Consider the following 19486-nt stretch of genomic DNA (forward strand, 5'->3'; position numbering starts at 1 on the left):
GGAATTAGGCATTCAGTTCTTTTAGCAGCTTTGGGAAACACCCAGTGTAACAGAATTGGCGAGTCAGTCACCAGTTTAGCAAGAGACCTCCAGGTGTTTCCACATTTTCCTTATCCCCACTTCATCCTTGGGACGGGATCCACCTTCCGTGGAGTAAGATGGGATCTACTCATTCAATACGAGGTTTCTTCATGCTGTGTCCCTGCTCAGACTGTAACTTTGAGCTTGGACCCAGATTGGTCTGAGAGGGGGGCTCAGTGACCATGCAGTTATCACCCACTTTTCCAGAGACTGGTCGGAGACATGGAGCCTCCTACAGGGGGATGGAGAGTAAGGGGTAATGGCTTGAACTGCTGCTGGAGGCAAAGCTGATAATAGTAAAATGGGACGACCGTGACAGTGGGTAATTCACCCAAAGAAGAGCAAGAGGGTTATTGATGGTTACTATAAAATCCTTTATGTGGAGTTGGTTAGAGTCCAGAGGCAAACCACCTCTCCACTCGCATGGCAGCTCTTCAAACACCACCTGCTACTACACCCTCAGCCCTTCGAATAAATCGGAATGTTACACCATGCTCTGGACTTCTCCCAACTCCCTTTTTTTAATTACTTGTTAAACTGCTTATTGCATAATCAAAACCCTGATAGAGAAAGCCAGACCTCGCGTAACCCAGCATTGGATACATGTACAAAGCGTGCAGTGCAACCTGCTGGCTGAAATGTCAGAGCCACTTGTCCCCGGGGTGAGTCAGCGGTCAGACTGAGATAGGGGACAGGGCTCGGGTGCTATTAATATGAGAAACTGATCTGAGAATGTCTGCATGTGAACTCAAGGACTTCTGCTTGCCCAGAGCGAGAGGGCCTGGGGTGGATTCATCGTCCATGTAGTGGACAGGCGTCTATGCTGGCGTAATGCTCAAGAGCAGTGCAGCTTTCTGGGTTTAACGCGCCGTGTGCAGAAAGCCAGGAAGCTTTTGGTGCTTGTTGAACACCAAGATGCGTGCAAAAGGAGGGAGAGATCTGGGGCTAGGAGGAATGGGGGTCCAGTGAGTCTAACAGGGAAACGGCTTCTCTGAAAACAGAGAGGGGAACAAAACGCCGATGTTCAGATTCAACCCTGGCCCTGGTTGTGCAATCCCATCTGTGCCTGAAATCTTCCACGGCCCCTCTGTACAAGAAAGGGGCAGGTCAGGTCACAGGTCTCCTGTCGTTGCTGGACAGGTAATCTAGGGACAACCTCCCTCCCTGGCTCCCTTTTAGCACCGCAGCAGCACTGGGGGAGCTGAGCTACTGCAAGCAGATGCAGAGACCGACCCTGGTCCGTGCTGCTGCTAATCAGTCCAGGAGTGTGGGGTCATGAAGGAGGGAGTGGGATGTGGCCGGAGGGGGATTTTGTGATGGTTTGGGGCAGGGGAGGGGATTGGCCCTCCCGCACTTTGCAGCCGTGGGGAAGGAGCACCAGGGGAGCTGTCTGTCCTGGTTGTGTCAAGCCCTGGGTGGCTGTCTGAGCCTGACAGACACTCACACTGTGGGGCTTCCTAATGACACATCTGTGAATAGAAAAATACAGTGTTTCCATTCGACCCAGGGGTGATAGATGCTTGTTAAAGAGTCGGGGTTAATGCCCCTTCCCCCTGGGTGAGCCAATAACCTTGCACAAGACAAACCAGGTCTCGGACAGCTTGTCAGGCCACCGGTGACCCCCTCCCTGGCCCAGCGCCCTCTGTTCCTCAGCATGGGAGGAGGGGAGCAAGAAGGGGTGGGCAGCGTCCCTTTGAGGCCAGGCTGCTGGTGGGAAATAACTCTGCAGCAATACTTGGTTCTAAACAACGCGACAGGCTCTGTGGGCAAACCCCCCAAAGGCGCCGTTGGTCGTGGACGCTGAGCGTGAAGTGGCTGGAGAGCTGTGGGTCCAGAGCTCTGTGCCAGCTAGTGCAGGGAACGAGTTGTCTCTGATCTGGGGGGGCCTCCTGCATTTCTGTCTGTTTTCCTTACACTGTGTGACCCGCTCTGGCCCATCATATTCCAGCCCTCCCGGTGAGCATGTTCCATGTTTGACCTCTAACATCCTTTCCCAGCATGAAACACCGAAACAAAAGAAAGCCCCTAGGAAAAGCTCACCTGTTTTACCCACCGGAGATAGTCAGAAAACAGCAATTATTTTCCACAAAAACTTTTGAAGGAAACAAAATGATTTTTGCTTCGTTTAAAAATTTATCGTGGAAGTTTTGGTGTTATTTTTCATCAAAACAATGTGCTGCTGTTGTTCTGGTTTCTTTTCAGAAAGGAGAGAGAAAGGGGACAACGATTAAAAGAAAAACGGAAAATGTTTTGTTTCAGTTTGGAACAGAACTCTGAATCTTCCCGCCAGCCCCACCCACTCCCTCTTTCCTCAGCCACTCGGACCACCCCTCCGTTCTCCCCATCACTCAGGCCCGTAACCAGGGTTTCATCGTCACTGACTCTGGGCTCTCTCTAGATCCTCACAGGAGGCTTCCTGATTCTTTCTGCAGATTCTTTCTTCCTGATTCTTTCTAGGGTATGGCCTTGCCTAGCCATCCATACAGCTTAAACCCTCGCCCAGGTTCTCGGCATCTCACCCGTCAGTCACTGCAACGTCACCCTCTCTGATCTGGACAGATGCCACCTTAACCGCTCACACCAGTCTGAACTCTGTGGCAAGGGTCTCTTTCCTAGCCCTTCCTTTCGCCCATGCCGTCCCCCTCCGCGGGCTCCCCTTCTCTAGCACATCAGACACAAACTACTTGGCTTCACTTTCAAGGCCTTTCTCAGCCCTGCCTTGCACACCTGGCCTCTCTCACACACCACTGAGATGGCAGCTTCTCCGAGCGGCCCACGCCACCACCCTCCAGCGGTACATCTTCAAAGAAACCCCCCGGTGCTTTCTCCGATGCTGCCCCCTGGCCGAGGAGGAGCTCTCATAACTACCAACAAAGCTACCTCATCGTCCACCTTCGAATCGCTCCCTAAAACCTGCTTCTTCCATGGTGCTTGTAAAAACTGGACACCGCCTGTCACGCCGACCAGCGCTGCCCCGTTGTTTCTTTGGCCTTCCCCAATTGTCTGTATCCATCTGTTGTCTCTTGTCTTATCCTTTGAGGGTAAGCTCCTTGGGGTAGGGGCCAGAATTTTGTTGTGTCTACACAGCACCTGGCACAAGAGGGTCCTAGGCAATCCAGATGCATAATAACACACTCCACTCAAACTGAATTGCAACCAACTTTGTTCTGATGAAAAACCAGAACATTTCAAAGGAGGCACAAGGAGGCCATGCATGTTTTGCAGCATTCGGAAAGCCGTTTATAAGAGGTGGAGCCTCTCGGTGAATCCCCCGCAGAGGCCTGAGTGGGCTGTCACTCGCTGTGTGTTGTAACAAGAATGCAACAGGCCCGGAGGAAGGGGCAGATCTGAAACCACCCTAGGATGGTGAGACAACGGATGTGCTGCCATAAAGCTGGTGGGGCTAAGGGGGAGGGTTTATCAGCACATGGCAACAGGGTCTTCTAAGGAAGCAATTGCAGTGCTGCCCTGCAACAGCCACCCGGGACTGTCCCAGCTGGTTCCAGGCGATGACCGTCTCCGAGCTCCTAGCCTGGCAGTCCGAGGATAGCTGGGCACCCCACAGCATCTCCCCACGCAGCGGGGCCGAGCGGTGCGGCATGCTATGGGACCGCCTAGGGCTGCATTAATGATCGCAAGGCAGCGGTATGGATGCATCTGCATGCACGACGGAGTGTGAAGGCGCCAGGCTGAGCCTGCGGTGATGCACCATGAGGTCACGGTGATGACAGACTGCGGCAAGCGGCGGGTGTGATCCTGGCCCAGGGTACGCGATGGGTCGTGCACAGCAGGGCCTGGGTTAGCACAGGCTCAGAAGTGCTGAGCAGAAGAGGCAGAGCTGTGGGTCCTGCATTCATTGGGTGCTGCTGCAAGCTGCCGAGTTATTCCTGCCTTTAGCTGGCGCCGGGACAAAGTGTCCCTCTGCACTGCAACTAGGAATGTGCTGCCCAGCTCGGGTGGACACACACCGTGCTCCCTTCGCTCGAGGTGGCAGTGTAGCCGGGGGCAGCATGGGCGGCAGCTCAGGCTAGCTGCCCGGGTACAAACCCGCTGGACCCCCAGGGTACGTGCCTGGGGGCCCACCCCAGCTACGCTGCCATTGTTAGTGCACTAGTGCACACCAAGCTAGCGCAGGTCTGTCTAGCCGAGCTGGGAAGCAGCTGCAGTGTGGACATACCCTAAGAGGCGAGCACGGAGCTATGTGTTTTGTTAGCATGGGACGACTGCACTTACCACGTGTGACGAAGCGGGACTGTTCTTAATGTTTTCTCTGAATAGTGTGGGGGTGCCTCAGTTTCCCCTGTGCAGTTCTTAAGTATCTACGTGGTGGGGTAAGGGTGTATGATCATTGCAGAGCCCTAGAGGGCAGGTGTGTGCAGGGGTCTGGATACAGAGAATGGCCGACACCCTGTTTCCTGGCAACTGATGGCCTGGCCCTTCCCCCCTGCAAGGTGAGAGCTAAAGGGTTGGAGAACAAAGGAATCAGGTGACTTCCTGGCCCGGGAAAGGGACAAAGCCCAGAGGAGATGGGGCTGGAGAGAGTTTCAGTTTGGGGCTGACTGGGGACATGGAGTGAAGGGCAGACGTGGTTGTCTGGCTCACTGGCCCCCAAAATGGACCCAGCTGAGGGGTCCTGTTCTCTGCACCTGCAAGCTCTGTTTTAGACCATGTCCCTGTCGTCTAATAAACCTTCAGTTTTACTGGCTGGCTGAGAGTCACGTCTGACTGCGAAGTTGCGGGGCAGGACCCTCTGGCTTCCCCAGGATCCCGCCTGGGTGGACTCGCTGAGGGAAGTGCATGGAGGGGCAGAGGATGCTGAATGCTCCGAGGTCAGACCCAGGAAGGTGGAAGCTGTGTGAGCTGTGTGTCCTGAAGACAGGCTGCTCACAGAAAGGCGACTGCCCCAGAGTCCTGACTGGCTTCGTAGGGAGCAGTTCCAGAGCATCGCCCGGGGACTCCGAGACACCACGTCTCCCCAGCCAGGCCCATTTTCTGCCCTCCCACGCCCCCCCCCCCAATATCTTCTGCGCCCAGCGCTAACCCTTAGCCACCCCAGGCTTAGCCTCCACTCGCTCTCAGGCAGTAGCCCAGCACACAAAGGAGTGGGGCGTGTGTGTGTGCGTGTGTGTTGAATGTGGAGGCTGGTCTTTCTAGACTATGCCCTCTCAACGTACATTACTGAGCTCATAAGCTGACGTTCATTCCATCCACGTGGGCGTCCTCCTCCGTGCACCACGTTCCCTGCGCAAGGCCCGGCTCATGCTCTTCTTGCGCAGACGGGCTTTGCATTTGGGTCAGGAGCTGGCTTGGCAGGTCCCCTTTGGGGAAAAACACAAGTGAGAGCCCAAAGGCAAGTCCATCTTGCCTCTCCGGCTGGCCTGATCCATATCATAGAGTATTAGGGTTGGAAGAGACCTCAGGAGGTCATCTAGTCCAACCCCCTCCTCAAAGCAGGACCAACACCAACTAAATCATCCCAGCCAGGGCTGTGTCAAGCCGAGCCTTAAAAACCTCTAAAGATGGAGATTCCACCACCTTCCTAGAGAACCCATTCCAGTGCTTCACCACCCTCCTAGTGAAATAGTGTTTCCTAATATCCAGATGCTCACAGGGCTATCTCACCAGCCTGCTCTCTCCTCGTCAGCCAGCTTCTGCAGACAGGAGCGTGCCTTCAGGAGCCGGGTGGCCATGTGTCAGTTCAGAAGCAGGGGAAAACAAGGAAGGAAAAGAGTGGAGTGTTTCCTGGAAACACGCTAAAACCAATTAAAACCAGACCCCACCGCAAAAACTCTGTATGCGCCACACTATTCCTAGCTGCTGCTCGGAAGGTCTTTCTCAGCCACTGGCCCTGGGTGCAGCAGGCTCCCTTTGTGGTCTGGATGATTTCCCTGAAGATGATACCACATAGAAAAGAATCAAACTGGTCCGAAACAGAAGCCCAATACTCGTAATTCACACCAATGGGACGGTTTAGTTTTTAGATGTTTTTTTTCTGATTTTTCTTTCTTCTCCTCCTCCTTGGAGGCCCAAGAGTCCAGGCCCAGAGTCATCTCTCCGCTTAGCTCCAGGTCTTCCTCCTTTCCCTTGTGCTGTAGCCCAGGCACTGGGTTACAAGACCCTGCTCCTGCTAGGATGTGTCCCTGTTCCTTTGCCATCTGTTGCTGGTCTAATGGTCCTACCAGTTCCATGATGGATTGTTGCCTGCCAGTTCGGAGGCCTGGAGCCTGGCTTGCCCTCTGCCCCACCCCGCTCTGGGGCGCTAGAAGTCTGAAGGTCTTATCATCATGCGTGTGCCTTTTAGAGAATAGCTGGGCCCCTGGAAATAGTGCCATCTGATCCCGTTGAGCTTCCGGACATTGTGCTTGGCAGGATAATAGATGCCATTCAGGTTCGACAGACCACAGGCGTCAAACCACCAACCTGAGTGGGGGACATAGAAGGGAAAGGTTAGAGAACTCGCCAGACTGAGTTTGGACTTCAGACAGAGCATGAAACTTCTGGGCTCTGAGTTCAGTTTGGTTCTAGCCAAAGGCTTGTTCTTGGGAGCAAGCCTGGCTGTCATTACCCCAGTAGGCCTAGACGCGAGGCATGAATAGTGTAAAAGAAAAGGCACAGGCTTCCGCCTGGTTAGAATACACAACCATGGAGACTTTTCCAATTAAATTAGTCAAAAAGAACCGGGTGATTTTAGGAAAAAAAATGTTTCGTGACATTGGAAAGAGTTTTTCAAAAATCAAACCATAAGAAAGTGGAAAAAAAAGAAACCCAGCCCTGAGTTCTCCTGCCTGCACTAAAGCCAGCTTTGCCGTTCCTCGAACCGGGTGACTGGCAACTCGACCCTGCTCCCGCTGGCTTCAGTGGAGCAGGGTGAAGCCCTGTGTGAATTACAGGCCGCGGCTGAGATCGCAACCCCTGGGCTTGGGTGCTGTACACACACAGGGACAGGAGCAATGCAAATGTGAGAACCCCAGGTATCAGGAGCTCCTGTATAAAAAGAAAGTCTTAGCACTGAAAGGACAGGGTTGTCCCGGCCAGTATCCTATCACTGGCAAAGTGTGGATAACCTCGCCCTGTGGATGCCAACCCTTGGGGGATCCTGGACCATGTTCCAGCAGTTCAAGGGTGTAGTAATCAGTACATTTTTCCTGGCCCGGGAAGATTATGCCTCATGGCTGTGATTATGCGTGTTCTTGCATCATAAGGGGAATGACCTTCAGAGAACCGCCTGGCACCAGGACATTATGATCCTGGTGGGATTATTCTGGCTTTGAGATTGTTCAGACATGGGCTCTTATTGTGCTGTTGCTGTGCCAGGGCAAGTCTGGTTGGAGCAGGAGGTCCAGGTTCTGGCCCATCTCCATCGTCAACAGAGAATTCAGGGCCCGCCCGAGAGAGGAGCAGGAGACAAAGGGCCAGATCCTCCGCTGCTGTAAGTCTAATGCAGCCAATGGGGCTCTGCTGATTTACACCAGCTCAGGATCTGGGCCATGGAGACCATTCTGAAACGTGTGGATTTTCCGCGCCCCGCCTGGTGGGGATTCCAGGCTCCACCATTGGACAGGCACGTACATATCCATCCAAACCAATTCCTTGGGCTCATTTCAAGGGCCCCAGCTCTGCTCCTGGCTTTAATAATAACCCCAGACAAACTAACTCGGATCCGGGTAATCGAACCCCTGGCTGAAACGATCCGAGCTAATCCCCTGATCCGGAATCCCCTCCCCATCCCGGCACAGACGGCTGCCTTGAGTCCGGCACTCCTTTGCTTGAAGAGTTGCCAGTTGGCCAGAAGCATTGAGCCTCTCTCTCTCTCTCTCGTTATTCCTAGTCCCACTGTTGCAGCAAGGCCTGGGCATGTGTCTGATATAGATCTGCTGGCCCAAGGCCACAGGTATTTGCCGCTGCAACGTGGGGGAGAGCTGGTTGTATGGGGGTGCAGGGGGGGACCTGGTGGGACAGAAGGATGCTCTTCCTCTCTCCCTGTCTTGGCATGCCCTCCTTGCTCACCAGCCTTCTGTCCTGGTCTCTCCCCGTTCTGATCTTTCCCCTCTTATTTCTCTCCCCCCTGCTTCCTTGCCATTTCTGCTCCTGAAAGTCATCTTGGGACAGGGCTGCCCTGGCACCCGGGGTGGATGGCAGCATTTTGGAGATTAGTTGGGTGACAGGCAGTTTGTGGGTGTCTCTCTCCAAATGTGGGTGACTTGGCAGCCCTGCATAAAGCCAGGTGGGGAATGCAAACAACTACAGCCTTCGACTGCCCGTAGAAAGCACAAGCCCAAAGCTGGGGTCCCCTGCTGGGAGGGGAGAGAGATTGGCACGAGGCAGACACTAGTCACGTCTCTTAAGCCACCTCTGGAAGGTTCTCAGATACTATGGAGATGGGCCCAGCGTAAGAATCTGACTAGAACAGAGTGTGACAACATCCGACCCTTGGCTGCAGCAGGCAATCAGACTCTTGGGCTCTGTGCATGTCTAGGAAAATTGGGTGAAGAGAGACAAGGGAGAGCTCTCGCTCAGACGTCCGTCTGTCTGTCGACATCCCTCCCTTCCTCATCACTGTGGTGTATTTCTGAGAACACTAAACAATGAGATTCACTGAGAATGGAGCATTCTCAAGAATTCAGCCTCAGTTGCTCCATACCCTGCCCCATCTGTCCACCACAGCAAACAGGGCACGTGGGGAAGGCTGGTCCCAGGCCCCCCTGCACCGAGGGCCCGCTGCACCCACCTCCCGAAAGCATCTGGGCGCACTTGCAGAGGCAGTTGTCGTTATCCGAGTCGCGGGTGCTGAAGTTGGTTCCCTGGAGGACCATCCCACTCTGCTGCCCAGCGGTGCCGCTGTAGCCCTTCAGGGAGATCCTGGAGGACCAAAGCAGAGAGAGGGCAAGACAGGGGGCAGAAAGAGGAGAGGAGGAGGAAGAGGAGAAAATGAGGCAGAGCACGAGAATTACTTTTCAAACTCCTGTCAGCGTTTCCTGGGGTTTATTTAAGAAAACGTTCCCCTGTGTCCTTGCAGATAACAACGAGCAGAGGCAGATAAGGGAGCAATCCCATCCCAGAGTTTATCAGCAGCGCCGAGCGATCCAAATGTTCTAAACCCTCGCGGGCTCCAGCCGGCCGCCAGATCGGGTGGTGCTGCCAGAGCTCAGGAGCTAAGCTGGCTGGAAGGCCGGGGTGCTGTCTGCAGCAGCACTCACGACTTGGTTCCCCGCACTCGCCTGGGCTGGCACTGAGAGGGCCTCCCCACTTGTGGCCCTTCTGTCCTACACAGAGTCCCGTGAGTCCTGCAGAGCTCAGTCCCGCAAGGTGCTCTGGCCCCAGTCCAGCCAAACACTGAAGCACAGGAGCGGCTCCAACGGGACCACACGCTTTTTAAAGTGAAGCGTGTATGTTAGTGTCTTGCTGGGGCAGGGCCAGAGAGCAGGGCGCCTGGCAGGACTGAGGCCTGAAGATACTGTGATACTTTTAATGGTGCTTTTAATACTGGTCTCCTGGCCGACTTTCAGCCGAGATTATTGTGCTCTGCCTTGTGACTCCCTGCTCCTGCAGCTTCAGCTGGCTAGTTTTTACCTGTGATGTTAATGAACCGTTGGAGCACTTGACCAAGGGGGGTGGTGGATTCTCTGTCCCTGGCAGCTGGGATGTGTTTCTGCAAGCTCTGCTCTGGGAGCGATTGTGGGGATGGTGCCTGGCCTGTGTTATGCAGGAGGGCAGAGGAGATGATCACAGCGTCCCCTTCTGGCCTTGGAATTTAGGCATAGTCGTCTTCGCTCCCGGTCCTAACCTGCAGCGCAGGGTTTCTGGGGTGGGGTTTGACGGTGGGCAAAGCAATCCCTCTGCATTCTGCATTGCTCAGCTGCCTTGCCCCCCGGCCTTTGACCCCTCTGGTGACCGGCGTTCTAGCATCGCCAAGCTTCGCTGTTCTAACGGGCAAGCTCAGGCGATTATCCTCAGCTGCTGAAGGGTTGCAGAAGTGGAGACAGCGTCCGTTACAGAGGAAGAGAGCTAATGGGCACATACAATCCCCCCAAACTGGTCCCCTCCCCCCGTTCTGTGTCTTTAGTCGATTGTGTTTGGAAAGTGCCTGAGCTGTGACCCGTGTACCCCGATGGAACCACCCATGGCCAGAGCTGCATAGCCTGGGGCCACCCTATCCCTCCTTGCAGCTGGATATTACTGGGACAATTAAAGGCTTAGCTACCTGACTAGGAGTATGAGCTGCAGTTACACTAGGTAAGGTCAAATTTTGAGGGAGGTTAGGATCCAGTCAGGGCTCAGCTCTGAAGCAGGGATCCCCAGAACCAAACCATAGACCAGGAGGCCCTCTTCAGCAGGGTCTGGGCTAGCTGGATTTGTGTCTCATCTTCAGACTTACTGAAACTTTACTGTTCTGCTGGGGCCATTTTCATAATAGGGGGTTTGGAGAGAGGCAGCCAGGGGCTTGTCCTCAGTTTCCCCTAGACAGGGAGGGAAGAATGAGTCTCCCAGAGTTGGTCAGCTCCCCACCAGGACCTTCAAAGGGCACCTGCTCTCTTTCTCACTTCGCTTTTCCCACAACGCTTCAGTGAAAACCCACAAAGCCTCAGCACTGTATTGATTTATAAGCTGAGCTTTAAAGGTTGCCATTGTTTCATGACTTGATAATGGTTCCGGATACAGCAGCTGGATGCGTCAGTTGCATTTCAGAGCAAGTAGTGGAGCTGGTTTTCTTGCTTTCGTTAGATTTTTTTGCAGTGAGGCCTCTTAGTTTTGCACAATCGTTTGTTCTTTTTTGTGAGCGCAGTTACAACAGCTGTGTGCACAAATCTGAAATGCTGCTTATGCAAACAGTAGCTTATTGCTTGATCCTGTGAGGGGCTCCGAGCACTTTGACCTCCGTCGAAGCCCGTGGGAGTTTTAGGTACTCAGCACCTCACAGGAGTGCTCAGCACCTTGCAGGATTGAACTCTAAAACCCAGCTGTGCAAGTTGTGGCCACAATTACACCTGGAAAAGTACATGTGCAACTAAGTGCACACCCAGCTCAGGCCTCGGTGTGTGCAAAAAAGCAAGAAAAAGAAATCCTTTTTCCTAATGCAATTTTATGCATTTTTTTTCCTTCCAGAAAATTTATTTTGGCTTCCAAGAGGAGAAAAAAGGACAATGAAGCAACACTTCTGACCACAAAGTTCACACTGAAAAATCACTGCAAAATTGCCACAAATTGACAAAATACCAGGAACGCACAAAATTTCATTCTGCAGGCCACTGTGATTCAGAGGCTGCTGAGATGAACAGCTTGGAAAAGAGGGTGAAATGCAAAACCCTAGAAACATCGCTCCCAATGTACTGGTTCCTTCCCCAGCTGTGCTGTCTAGCTCGGCCTCTTCCACAAACGTTGGGGGCCCACCAGCTGGTGCTGTGATTTTGGCTTCAGTAGGATTCACATCGATCCCTGCATGGCACTGGGGGAGTTTCCTTGTCTAAGTGGGGTTTGAAGAAAGACCCAAGGGAGCATTTCACTGGTCAGTCTATATCCCACCTGTAAAGATGACGCTCGCTGCCCAGCTGGAATGTCTCATAATGGGCGTAGGCCTGGTTTCCTTCCCAGTCCAGGAGCTCCACTCTCAGCGAGTAGGAAGCCTGGCTTGTCAGGAGATGCACAGCTTCGTTCCCCAACCAGTACTCCCCGGCAGGGTCTCCAAAGCCCTGTGGAGGAGGAGAGCCAACGGTGGGGAGGATTTAGACTGTGTCCCTGGGCTATGCAAAGTCCGTTATGGTCAGCAAAGGGAGGTGGCAAAACTCCATCAGCTTTAGAAATACCGGAGCAAATTCTGCCCTTGGTTACAGCCCTGCGTCCCCAGTGAAGTCACAGGGCTGCATGGGGGTAGCTAGCCTGTTTATCTACCCCTGCTAATCCAGGATGGAGCTGGGAGAAATGTTTCAAATTTCAACGTTTTGATGAAATTTCCGAATTCAGGGGGGAAATGGGAAAACGTTGACATGTTTGCAAAATTAATCTCTGTCATCCTGTCTAGAGCCGGAGTCTTCTCTCTCCTGTTACCTTGGCAGCCAGCAATTTTCATTCACCTCTGCCCACCAGCTCTTCTCTGTCTGGCCCTGGGAGTCTTATCTCCAACACCCCCTCCCAACCCCCCGAGGTCTGTGGTCCTTTCCTGTTATAGCTCTGTGGACTCTAGATGGCAGATCCATGAGACCTGACATGGGTCATGGAGCCTGTCCCCCTGCCGTCTGCAGAACTATGCCCTGCAACATCAGTCTCAGCTACTGTCTTGTGTCCTCTCCTTGTGCTTGTGCTCAGTGGTGAGGCTGCTTTCCCGGGAGTGTATTGCATTGTCTAATTGGGTACCCTGTTAGGTTTTCTTCCCACTGGGTCTTTTCTTGCCTAAGCGGAAGGGAGCTCTTTAGTTCCACCCAGTGCATGCCTGACGTACAAGTGTCCCGTCTCTGCACAACCCACCCTCTGCCCCCAGGGTTGTCCGTGGGTCAGTTATTGAACAAGTCTGGGGGGAGGAGGCAGGAATGAGGTCAGACCTGTTTGTATTCTTTCCACTTCCTCTGGAAATTCATGCTGCCATTGGCTCGGCGCTGTATCACGGTCCACCCGCCTCTATCTGTCTCCATATCGCAGAAGACCTGCAGAGGATGCAAACAGCCAGTGCTGCAGGGGAGGGATCCCGGGGTGGAGCGGCACAGACAGGTTGTACTGTGCAGGGAAGAAGTCAGGTCAACACAGGTCTTGTGGCTACGGCGTGGTGGGAGCCAGCTCCCATTGACAGGGTGTTTTGCAAGTCGGGACTGAGATGCATTGAGCAGACTTTGTGGGGACCAAGAAGTGGCATTGCTTTGGGGAGCCCCACTACTGACACACGAGGGCTGGCATGGGAGTGGCCTGAGGTGCATTGGCATGGCAGCAGGTAGGGAAGATTGGCAGACTTGCCTTTGATAGGGCCCATCTTACTCGTTCTTGGGCGCTAAACTCCATTCAGTGCAAGGCCTGTGCCCTGTCCTGAGCCTGTCACTAACCTTCCTGGGTTCCGTCATGTTGGCGATGTGGAGGGTGTAAACCCCGCTGGTGTTAAACCCGGCTCGGCGGGTCTGAGCACAGTCCTGGGACACCTGCTCTTCCTTCGCGAGGGGAGCTGGCAAGGCAAACAAAAGCAGCAGTGACCTGCAAGCATCCGTGATGGGTTCTGATCTCCGGGACTTAGGGTAAGGAACAGAGCGAGAGGGATTCTGTCTATTTCATGGCCCGAGCACAAGCCCAGGAGCTAGGAACACCCCAGATGGTTCTTTTATTTGTATGTTAATAATTTGTCATCAATAGTCTCTATTAATCGCCTTTTCAAAGCCTCCCGGGCCCCTCACAGTTACAACCCAAACCTTCTTTGTCACCATACAGCTGCTCCAAGAGTAAAAACACCTTTAAAAAGAAGCAAGGGGCAAGATCCGACACAGGAGAAGGATAGGGGTTAGAATACACAAGGAGCCGATGGCTTCATCCCCCATAGCCTTTTCCCCATTTGCACTAGGGGAAAGATGCTTCCAAATCCAACTGGCGGCATTTGACAGCACAAGGGGGAATCAGGCCTCAGCCAGGTGCAACTGAAAACCAGCTTCAGGAAGAACGATTCAAAGGTGCTGTCTAAACACAGGGAGGTCGAAGGTCAAGAGAAAGAACCTCCGCCCTGCGTTGCATTGCAGCTAAGGTGCTATCCTCTGCTGCCCTACGATGCATCAGTGGGGTCTGGCTGGGAGGCATCAGAGCAACAAGCAGATGCTGCCATCCTAGCCTCCGTCTCCGTGCTTGCAGCAGGCAGACTCTGAGCTGCGTTCCTCTGCTGTGCCAACTCCTCGGCCAAGACAAGGGCTGGAGTCAGACTCTGTTCACTTCGAGCCTTAGGCACCCGTCCCTCCCGTGGGAGCCGAGATAACGTGGAGCTATTTCTCTTGTAATGACTGGAAAATAGAAAGTGTAGTTTGATTGCCTGGCTCCATCTCAGGAAAAGTCAGTGTGCTTCAAAAATAAATAGATGAAATCTTAACAGCCCTTTCCCCGTAAAACCATCTTATTTACAATGATGGCATTAGCTTCTTGGCTGACTCCGTCAAAACACTGAAGCCCATTGGTGCAAGTTTTACTGACTCACTTCAAAGGGAGCAGGAGCTACAAGTGTCTCGGGGTTCGATCCTGCAAGATGCAGAGGGCCCTCAGCTCCTGCCACGGGCAGCAGGTGCTGAGTGTATGCAGGATCTCTCCGGGGTGCTGAGCATCATGGAGGAGCAGGCTCTTGGAGACCAGATAAAAGAAGTGTCAAAGCAAGCGTGTTAGAAGGAATGTTCATGGCCTTAAATTGAGCGTGCTTACATGATGCCAGAGTTAGGGAAAGGAGCCCTGGTGTAAGTGAGAATTGGGCCTCTGTATCTCCGAGCACTGTGGATTTGCTCTGGTTGGGCCCTGCATCTTTGTTGCTCTTTTCGTCTTGGGTTAGATGTTTGTGGGTTCTAATTGATTATCTTTCTTTCTTTCGTGGTCTCTTTGTACGTCTGTGTGAGCACAATGTCTGTGCCACCTTGGGGTCACAGATCCTCAGACTAAACCTTGAGGATTTAACGTGGGTGGGAAAGGGACTACACAGAACAAGGTGGCTTAGTGCAAAAACTTTTCACCCTTGGAATCTTGGGCACTGGATTGCTCTGTGGCGCTTGCGGACATATTTAAAGCAAACCCTGACGGTTCAGAGCAGTTTCTTCTGTCTGTCTGTCTAATCTAGCGATCGATTGATTGAAATCTACCGCACTTCTAATGTAACCCTACTATAGATTGACCAGCAGTAATTATTAGAGAGGGCCCCTAACTCTGGCGAAGTTGGGATCTAGATTCAGGTTTAAATCTGAGCATCTCAGCTTGCTTGCCCTGCTGTCATGGGATGGGCCAAAACCTTGGTCCCTGGCTTTCCCATCAGCCGCTGCCTGGCGTGCATTGTTCTGAGACCAGGCAGAAGGTGGTGCTGGACAGACGGAATGCCGAGGAAGGCAGGAGCAGTGGTAGCAGAGAGAGGACATTTTCCAGTTTTCTAACCCAGCTTCTCTGAACACCTACTGTCGCTAAGCAATGTGAATCGAGAGGTCTATCCGTCATTTCTACTGGCACTCCGGGCACTGCTGGGAGGAAGATCACACTGCTGCTGCATGAACAGGGCGCTGGTCAGAGGAACATCACAGGGCAGGGGTCCAGCTAACACAGGACGCTAGTGTGGGGAAGTTTGCACTCTGTTATAGCTCCTACTGACAGGGAATGGGGCCGTTATCAGCGGGGAGTTCCAAGGAGCGTTAGTCGCCCACAGAATCCGGGACGTGCTCTCTTCCCCAGTCAGTGACACCCTGGCTGAAAGCCAGGAGGTCTGTGCAGCTCTGGCAAGCCCAGGGCTCTCCTGTGGGATGAGCTCACCTTTGCCCTGCGAGACCAGCTGGACCAGGCTCTGGACTGACTCGAGGAGCTCCAGCTGCTGCCGCTGGAGTGAGCTGGTGTTGCTGTTGGCAGCATGGAGGGACTTCTCCAGGTCCTCGATCGTGTGGCTCTGGTGGCTGACTAGGCGCTGCAGCTTCTCCTTCTCTGTGCGGATCCCTTCCAGCTCTGCCTGGTGCTTGGTCTCCATCTCCAGCACCCGTGTCTCTAGGATACTGCAAAGGGACAGGCCAAGAGAGGAAGGGTGAGGTGCTTGCCCGGGGGAATCTTCTCCCCCTGGGGGTCCGCACGAGCCACACAACACCAAGGTTAACAGTCAGACAGCTGCTAGAGCCCACTGACATTCATAGAAGGCTTTTCACTGACTTCAAAGGATTTTGGCTCAAGCGGTTACTGAGGTTCTCTGTGTGGTTTGCGGGCCCCCCCAGAGGCTATGCTGGTCTTTCATGAGCATGACCGGGGGGGCTGCTTTATCCTGAGAGCTGGAGACAGTTCTTCATCCCACGAAACCATTCCTGATCTCCCACTTAACTCAGTCAAGTGCCTCCCTCTTCCTAGATGCAAATCTTTCTACGGTAAAGCAGCCGAGAGAGAGCACTGAACTGAGCTTGTGCTACTAAAGAGAGCTCCCGAGCTCCATGGGTTGGGTGGACATGGAAATAGCCGCTGAACTTTCTCTAGCCCAGGCAAAAGCTCCAATGTCGCATTTGTAAAATAGAGCATCCAGGAGTTAGTGCTCTGGCTTCCCAGAGCTATGTTGTCCATGCAAATAGAGATTTGCACCCTCAAAATCTGGTAGATGAGTGTCCAGCTAGCTAATAGGCATGGCTAAAGGTCCACTTGCGTGTGCGGTTTTTGCTGGTCATGTCAAAAAATGCGTCTCTAATCCTTGCTCATTAGCTTGTGCAGAGAGCGATCACATATCATCCTATCTCACATCATGTTACCTGACTGACAAAGCGGCTGCAGGAAGTGAGCAGTCTTTAAAACGCCAGCAGAGTGAAAGGGCTAATATCCGACAGGGGAGTTGCTGTTGTAGCCCCAGATCACGGTCGGATTCACAGGGCTCCTGCCCCGAAATCTCTGCCTGCTGCTTTGACAATGGAAAGGTGCCACCGAGGAGGAGTGGACAGACTAGCTCACGTGTATTAATCCGTCTTGGTGACTCATTTTATTTACGTCAGGATTCAAACTATTCAGATCAACCTGCCAGAGGTGATGAACAAAGTACAAAACCCTGGACCGACAGGTCGTTTTCCGCAGGGTTCAGAATGGAGCAGCGGTGCAGCCCAGGGAGCTGGCCAGCATGTGGCTTGTTTAATAACATGCGCAGTGGGTGCATTTTAAAAGTTCGTTCTGGTTTTAAAGCTATTCCCCATTCCTGTGATATTTGCTACCCTTAAAGCCGGGAATACGGCTAGAACCCACTCAGGCTGCCTCTGGGAATCCGTAAGAAGCTTCTGTCCTTCTGCCTGGCCTCGCCCTGCCCCGCTCTGGGATAGCTATTCTGTTCGGGGCAGTTTTTCAAAGGCCCAAAGGGCAGTGGGGCCCGACTCCCATTGGAAGTGCCTGGGAAATGCGTGCCTAACGCTCACTTATCTTGCAAATCTCCTCTCTAGTGATCTTGTTAGTGCCACCAGCCCCCCCACTTCTCATCCGTGTTTATTGGTGATTCGGGCCAGGGGGACGATAGACCCACCTACCCCCAGCTCCAGGGCAGGGATTAAGTCCTGACAACAGCTGGGCCTTTCTCATACGGAAAGGAGACAACAGTGACCCCCAGCTCTACCAGCTCTGGAGCTCGGTGGTTCTGGCAGGGACTCGGCGGCCGCAGCAGATGAAGATTAGACAGCTCCACCCAGGACGGCAAATGCTGAGCGGCCCCCCTTTAGCAGCCGCCCTGGCGCCGAGCCCACCCAGTGAGACTGTCCGGGAGCGAGCCGAGAGCAAACATTCCACAAACCCAAAGCCGAGAGCAGGGAGCGAGGCACATAACACGTGAAATCATTGCATTTTCCAGCCCGGGGGAAGCAAAGAAGCACTGACGTCACACGGGAGTCAGAACATGGGAGCATGTGGAGCACACAAGGTGCCACGGTGGGGCAGGACCCTGAGCAGGGGAAGAGGGATACAAACCAACAGGAACTGCATGAGGTACTGGGACACGGTAGCCGTCTGGGGCAGGTTCCCACACGGTCCTGAAAATAATTGTACCCTGACAGAGGTCACCATAAAATGTCAGCGTTTACCCCTGAGAGCTGCTGCTGATTAAAAGACCCTCCTTCCTCACCGTCCTTTTAAACATCTTAAAGAGACAAGAGTCGGTCAAGGGAACCAAAGTGAAACCTCAGTGGTCCTGAGGCTGAGAACCATACTTGTTCATGTTCTGCAGCTTGTGAATTTCATTCGTCTGCAGCAGCAGCTGCTTCTCCAGCTTGTTGGTGGACAGGGAATTCTCCAGCAGCTGGATCTCGATTCGTGCGGTTTGGTTCAGAACCTTTCCGAGGAGCAGTTGGGAAGAATAATTAGTGGGATCCCTCTTCTATCTCCCAAATGCTCCCTCCCACTTTAACCTCCCCTGGTTTTTCAGCAGCGTTACCAGCCCCGGTATGATATTTCACCACTGATGCACTACACCAGCTCCAAGGGAAACCAGTTTAGATGGAGCATCCATTCAAGCCAATAGAATGTCATATCATGCATATTGGCCGCAGTGGAGGAGAGCATATCCTGGTCTTTCCAACACAGCGGGCCATAGGAGTAATAGGGAGCAGAGGTTGATTGGATGAATTATGTGATCCCTGTTGGTCACGCTAGCCTAAAAACTTTGCACTCAAAACCCATGGTCTCTGCTTCTTTTACATGGACCACATCGGCTCCATGAGTGGGACTGTCAGAGCCCTGTGGGGGGCTTTGGATGTTCCCTTCTCATTAATTTTCATGGGGATTGAGCAGCCAAATCCCTTTAGAAATCTCAGCCCACCCATAAGGCACGTGAGCCATGAGTTCTTTGTGACTGATCTGCTCCACTGGCCATCCGAATCCTGCACGCTGCAGAGGGGAGCCACGCGAAAGTCCTGGGAGCCACATAAAATGGCTTTCACTTCACCCCCACCCTTTATCTAAGCAGCTCAAAGCTCTTTACAAATGTGACTGAACTAAGTCTTGCAACTCCTTTGGAAGACTGGGGACATATCATCCCCCTTTTACAGGTAGGGAAACTGAGGCAAGAGGTGACGTGATCTGCCCAAGGACGATCACGCAGGGAGTCAGTGGCAGAGCTGGATTAGAGCCAGGCCCCGTGTCTCCCTCAGAGCAGCCATGTGTGTATCTGGTATGAGCTGTTTCCCAGAATGCTCCTGCTGTACCTGGGCTTCCACAACCGTCAATTTCCTGCTCTGCTCCGCCGTCTGGTTCAAGAGGTTGGTACCGATCTCCAGCATGGCGGCTGTTTGGTTCTGAGCGACATTCTGCTGGATCCGGACCATCTCAGACTTCACATTCATCTGCACGTAGCTCTCCAGCTAGATCAGGGGAGGGAGGGGAAGCAGTCTGTTATTATTACATGGTATCAGAGCTCTCCTTATCCCCAGCCCAGCCTGCCACAGACACTCCCTCTCTTCATTCTATGGCAGCAATGTTTCCCTCCCTCTGAATCATAGAATCATAGAATATCAGGGTTGGAAGGGACCCCTGAAGGTCATCTAGTCCAACCCCCTGCTCGAAGCAGGACCAATTCCCAGTTAAATCATCCCAGCCAGGGCTTTGTCAAGCCTGACCTTAAAAACCTCTAAGGAAGGAGATTCTACCACCTCCCTAGGTAACGCATTCCAGTGCTTCACCACCCTCTTAGTGAAAAAGTTTTTCCTAATATCCAATCTAAACCTCCCCCACTGCAACTTGAAATCACTCCCAGCCCCGTCTCCGGTGAAACACC

The 19486-nt window shown here is 53.2% G+C and overlaps 1 protein-coding gene across 2 annotated transcripts in view; it reads right to left on the reverse strand.

Annotated features, from left to right (window-relative positions):
• Positions 1 to 6340: 6340 nt before the first annotated feature.
• ANGPT4 (angiopoietin 4) overlaps positions 6341 to 19486 on the reverse strand; it is a 40857-nt gene continuing 27711 nt past the window's right edge. Inside the window, exons 2-9 of one of the 2 annotated variants that reach the window (XM_077832150.1) lie at positions 18918 to 19073; positions 17925 to 18046; positions 15532 to 15764; positions 13107 to 13222; positions 12615 to 12716; positions 11602 to 11768; positions 8810 to 8940; positions 6341 to 6501 (exon numbers count right to left, since the gene is read on the reverse strand). In XM_077832150.1, the coding sequence (XP_077688276.1) occupies positions 6341 to 6501; positions 8810 to 8940; positions 11602 to 11768; positions 12615 to 12716; positions 13107 to 13222; positions 15532 to 15764; positions 17925 to 18046; positions 18918 to 19073 (1188 nt within the window). Of the gene's footprint in view, positions 6502 to 8809; positions 8941 to 11601; positions 11769 to 12614; positions 12717 to 13106; positions 13223 to 15490; positions 15765 to 17924; positions 18047 to 18917; positions 19074 to 19486 lie in introns of those variants that run through there. The other variant, XM_077832151.1, reaches the window with a different exon arrangement.

This window comes from Eretmochelys imbricata, chromosome 13 (assembly GCF_965152235.1).
Source record: "Eretmochelys imbricata isolate rEreImb1 chromosome 13, rEreImb1.hap1, whole genome shotgun sequence".
NCBI lineage: Eukaryota > Metazoa > Chordata > Testudines > Cheloniidae > Eretmochelys > Eretmochelys imbricata.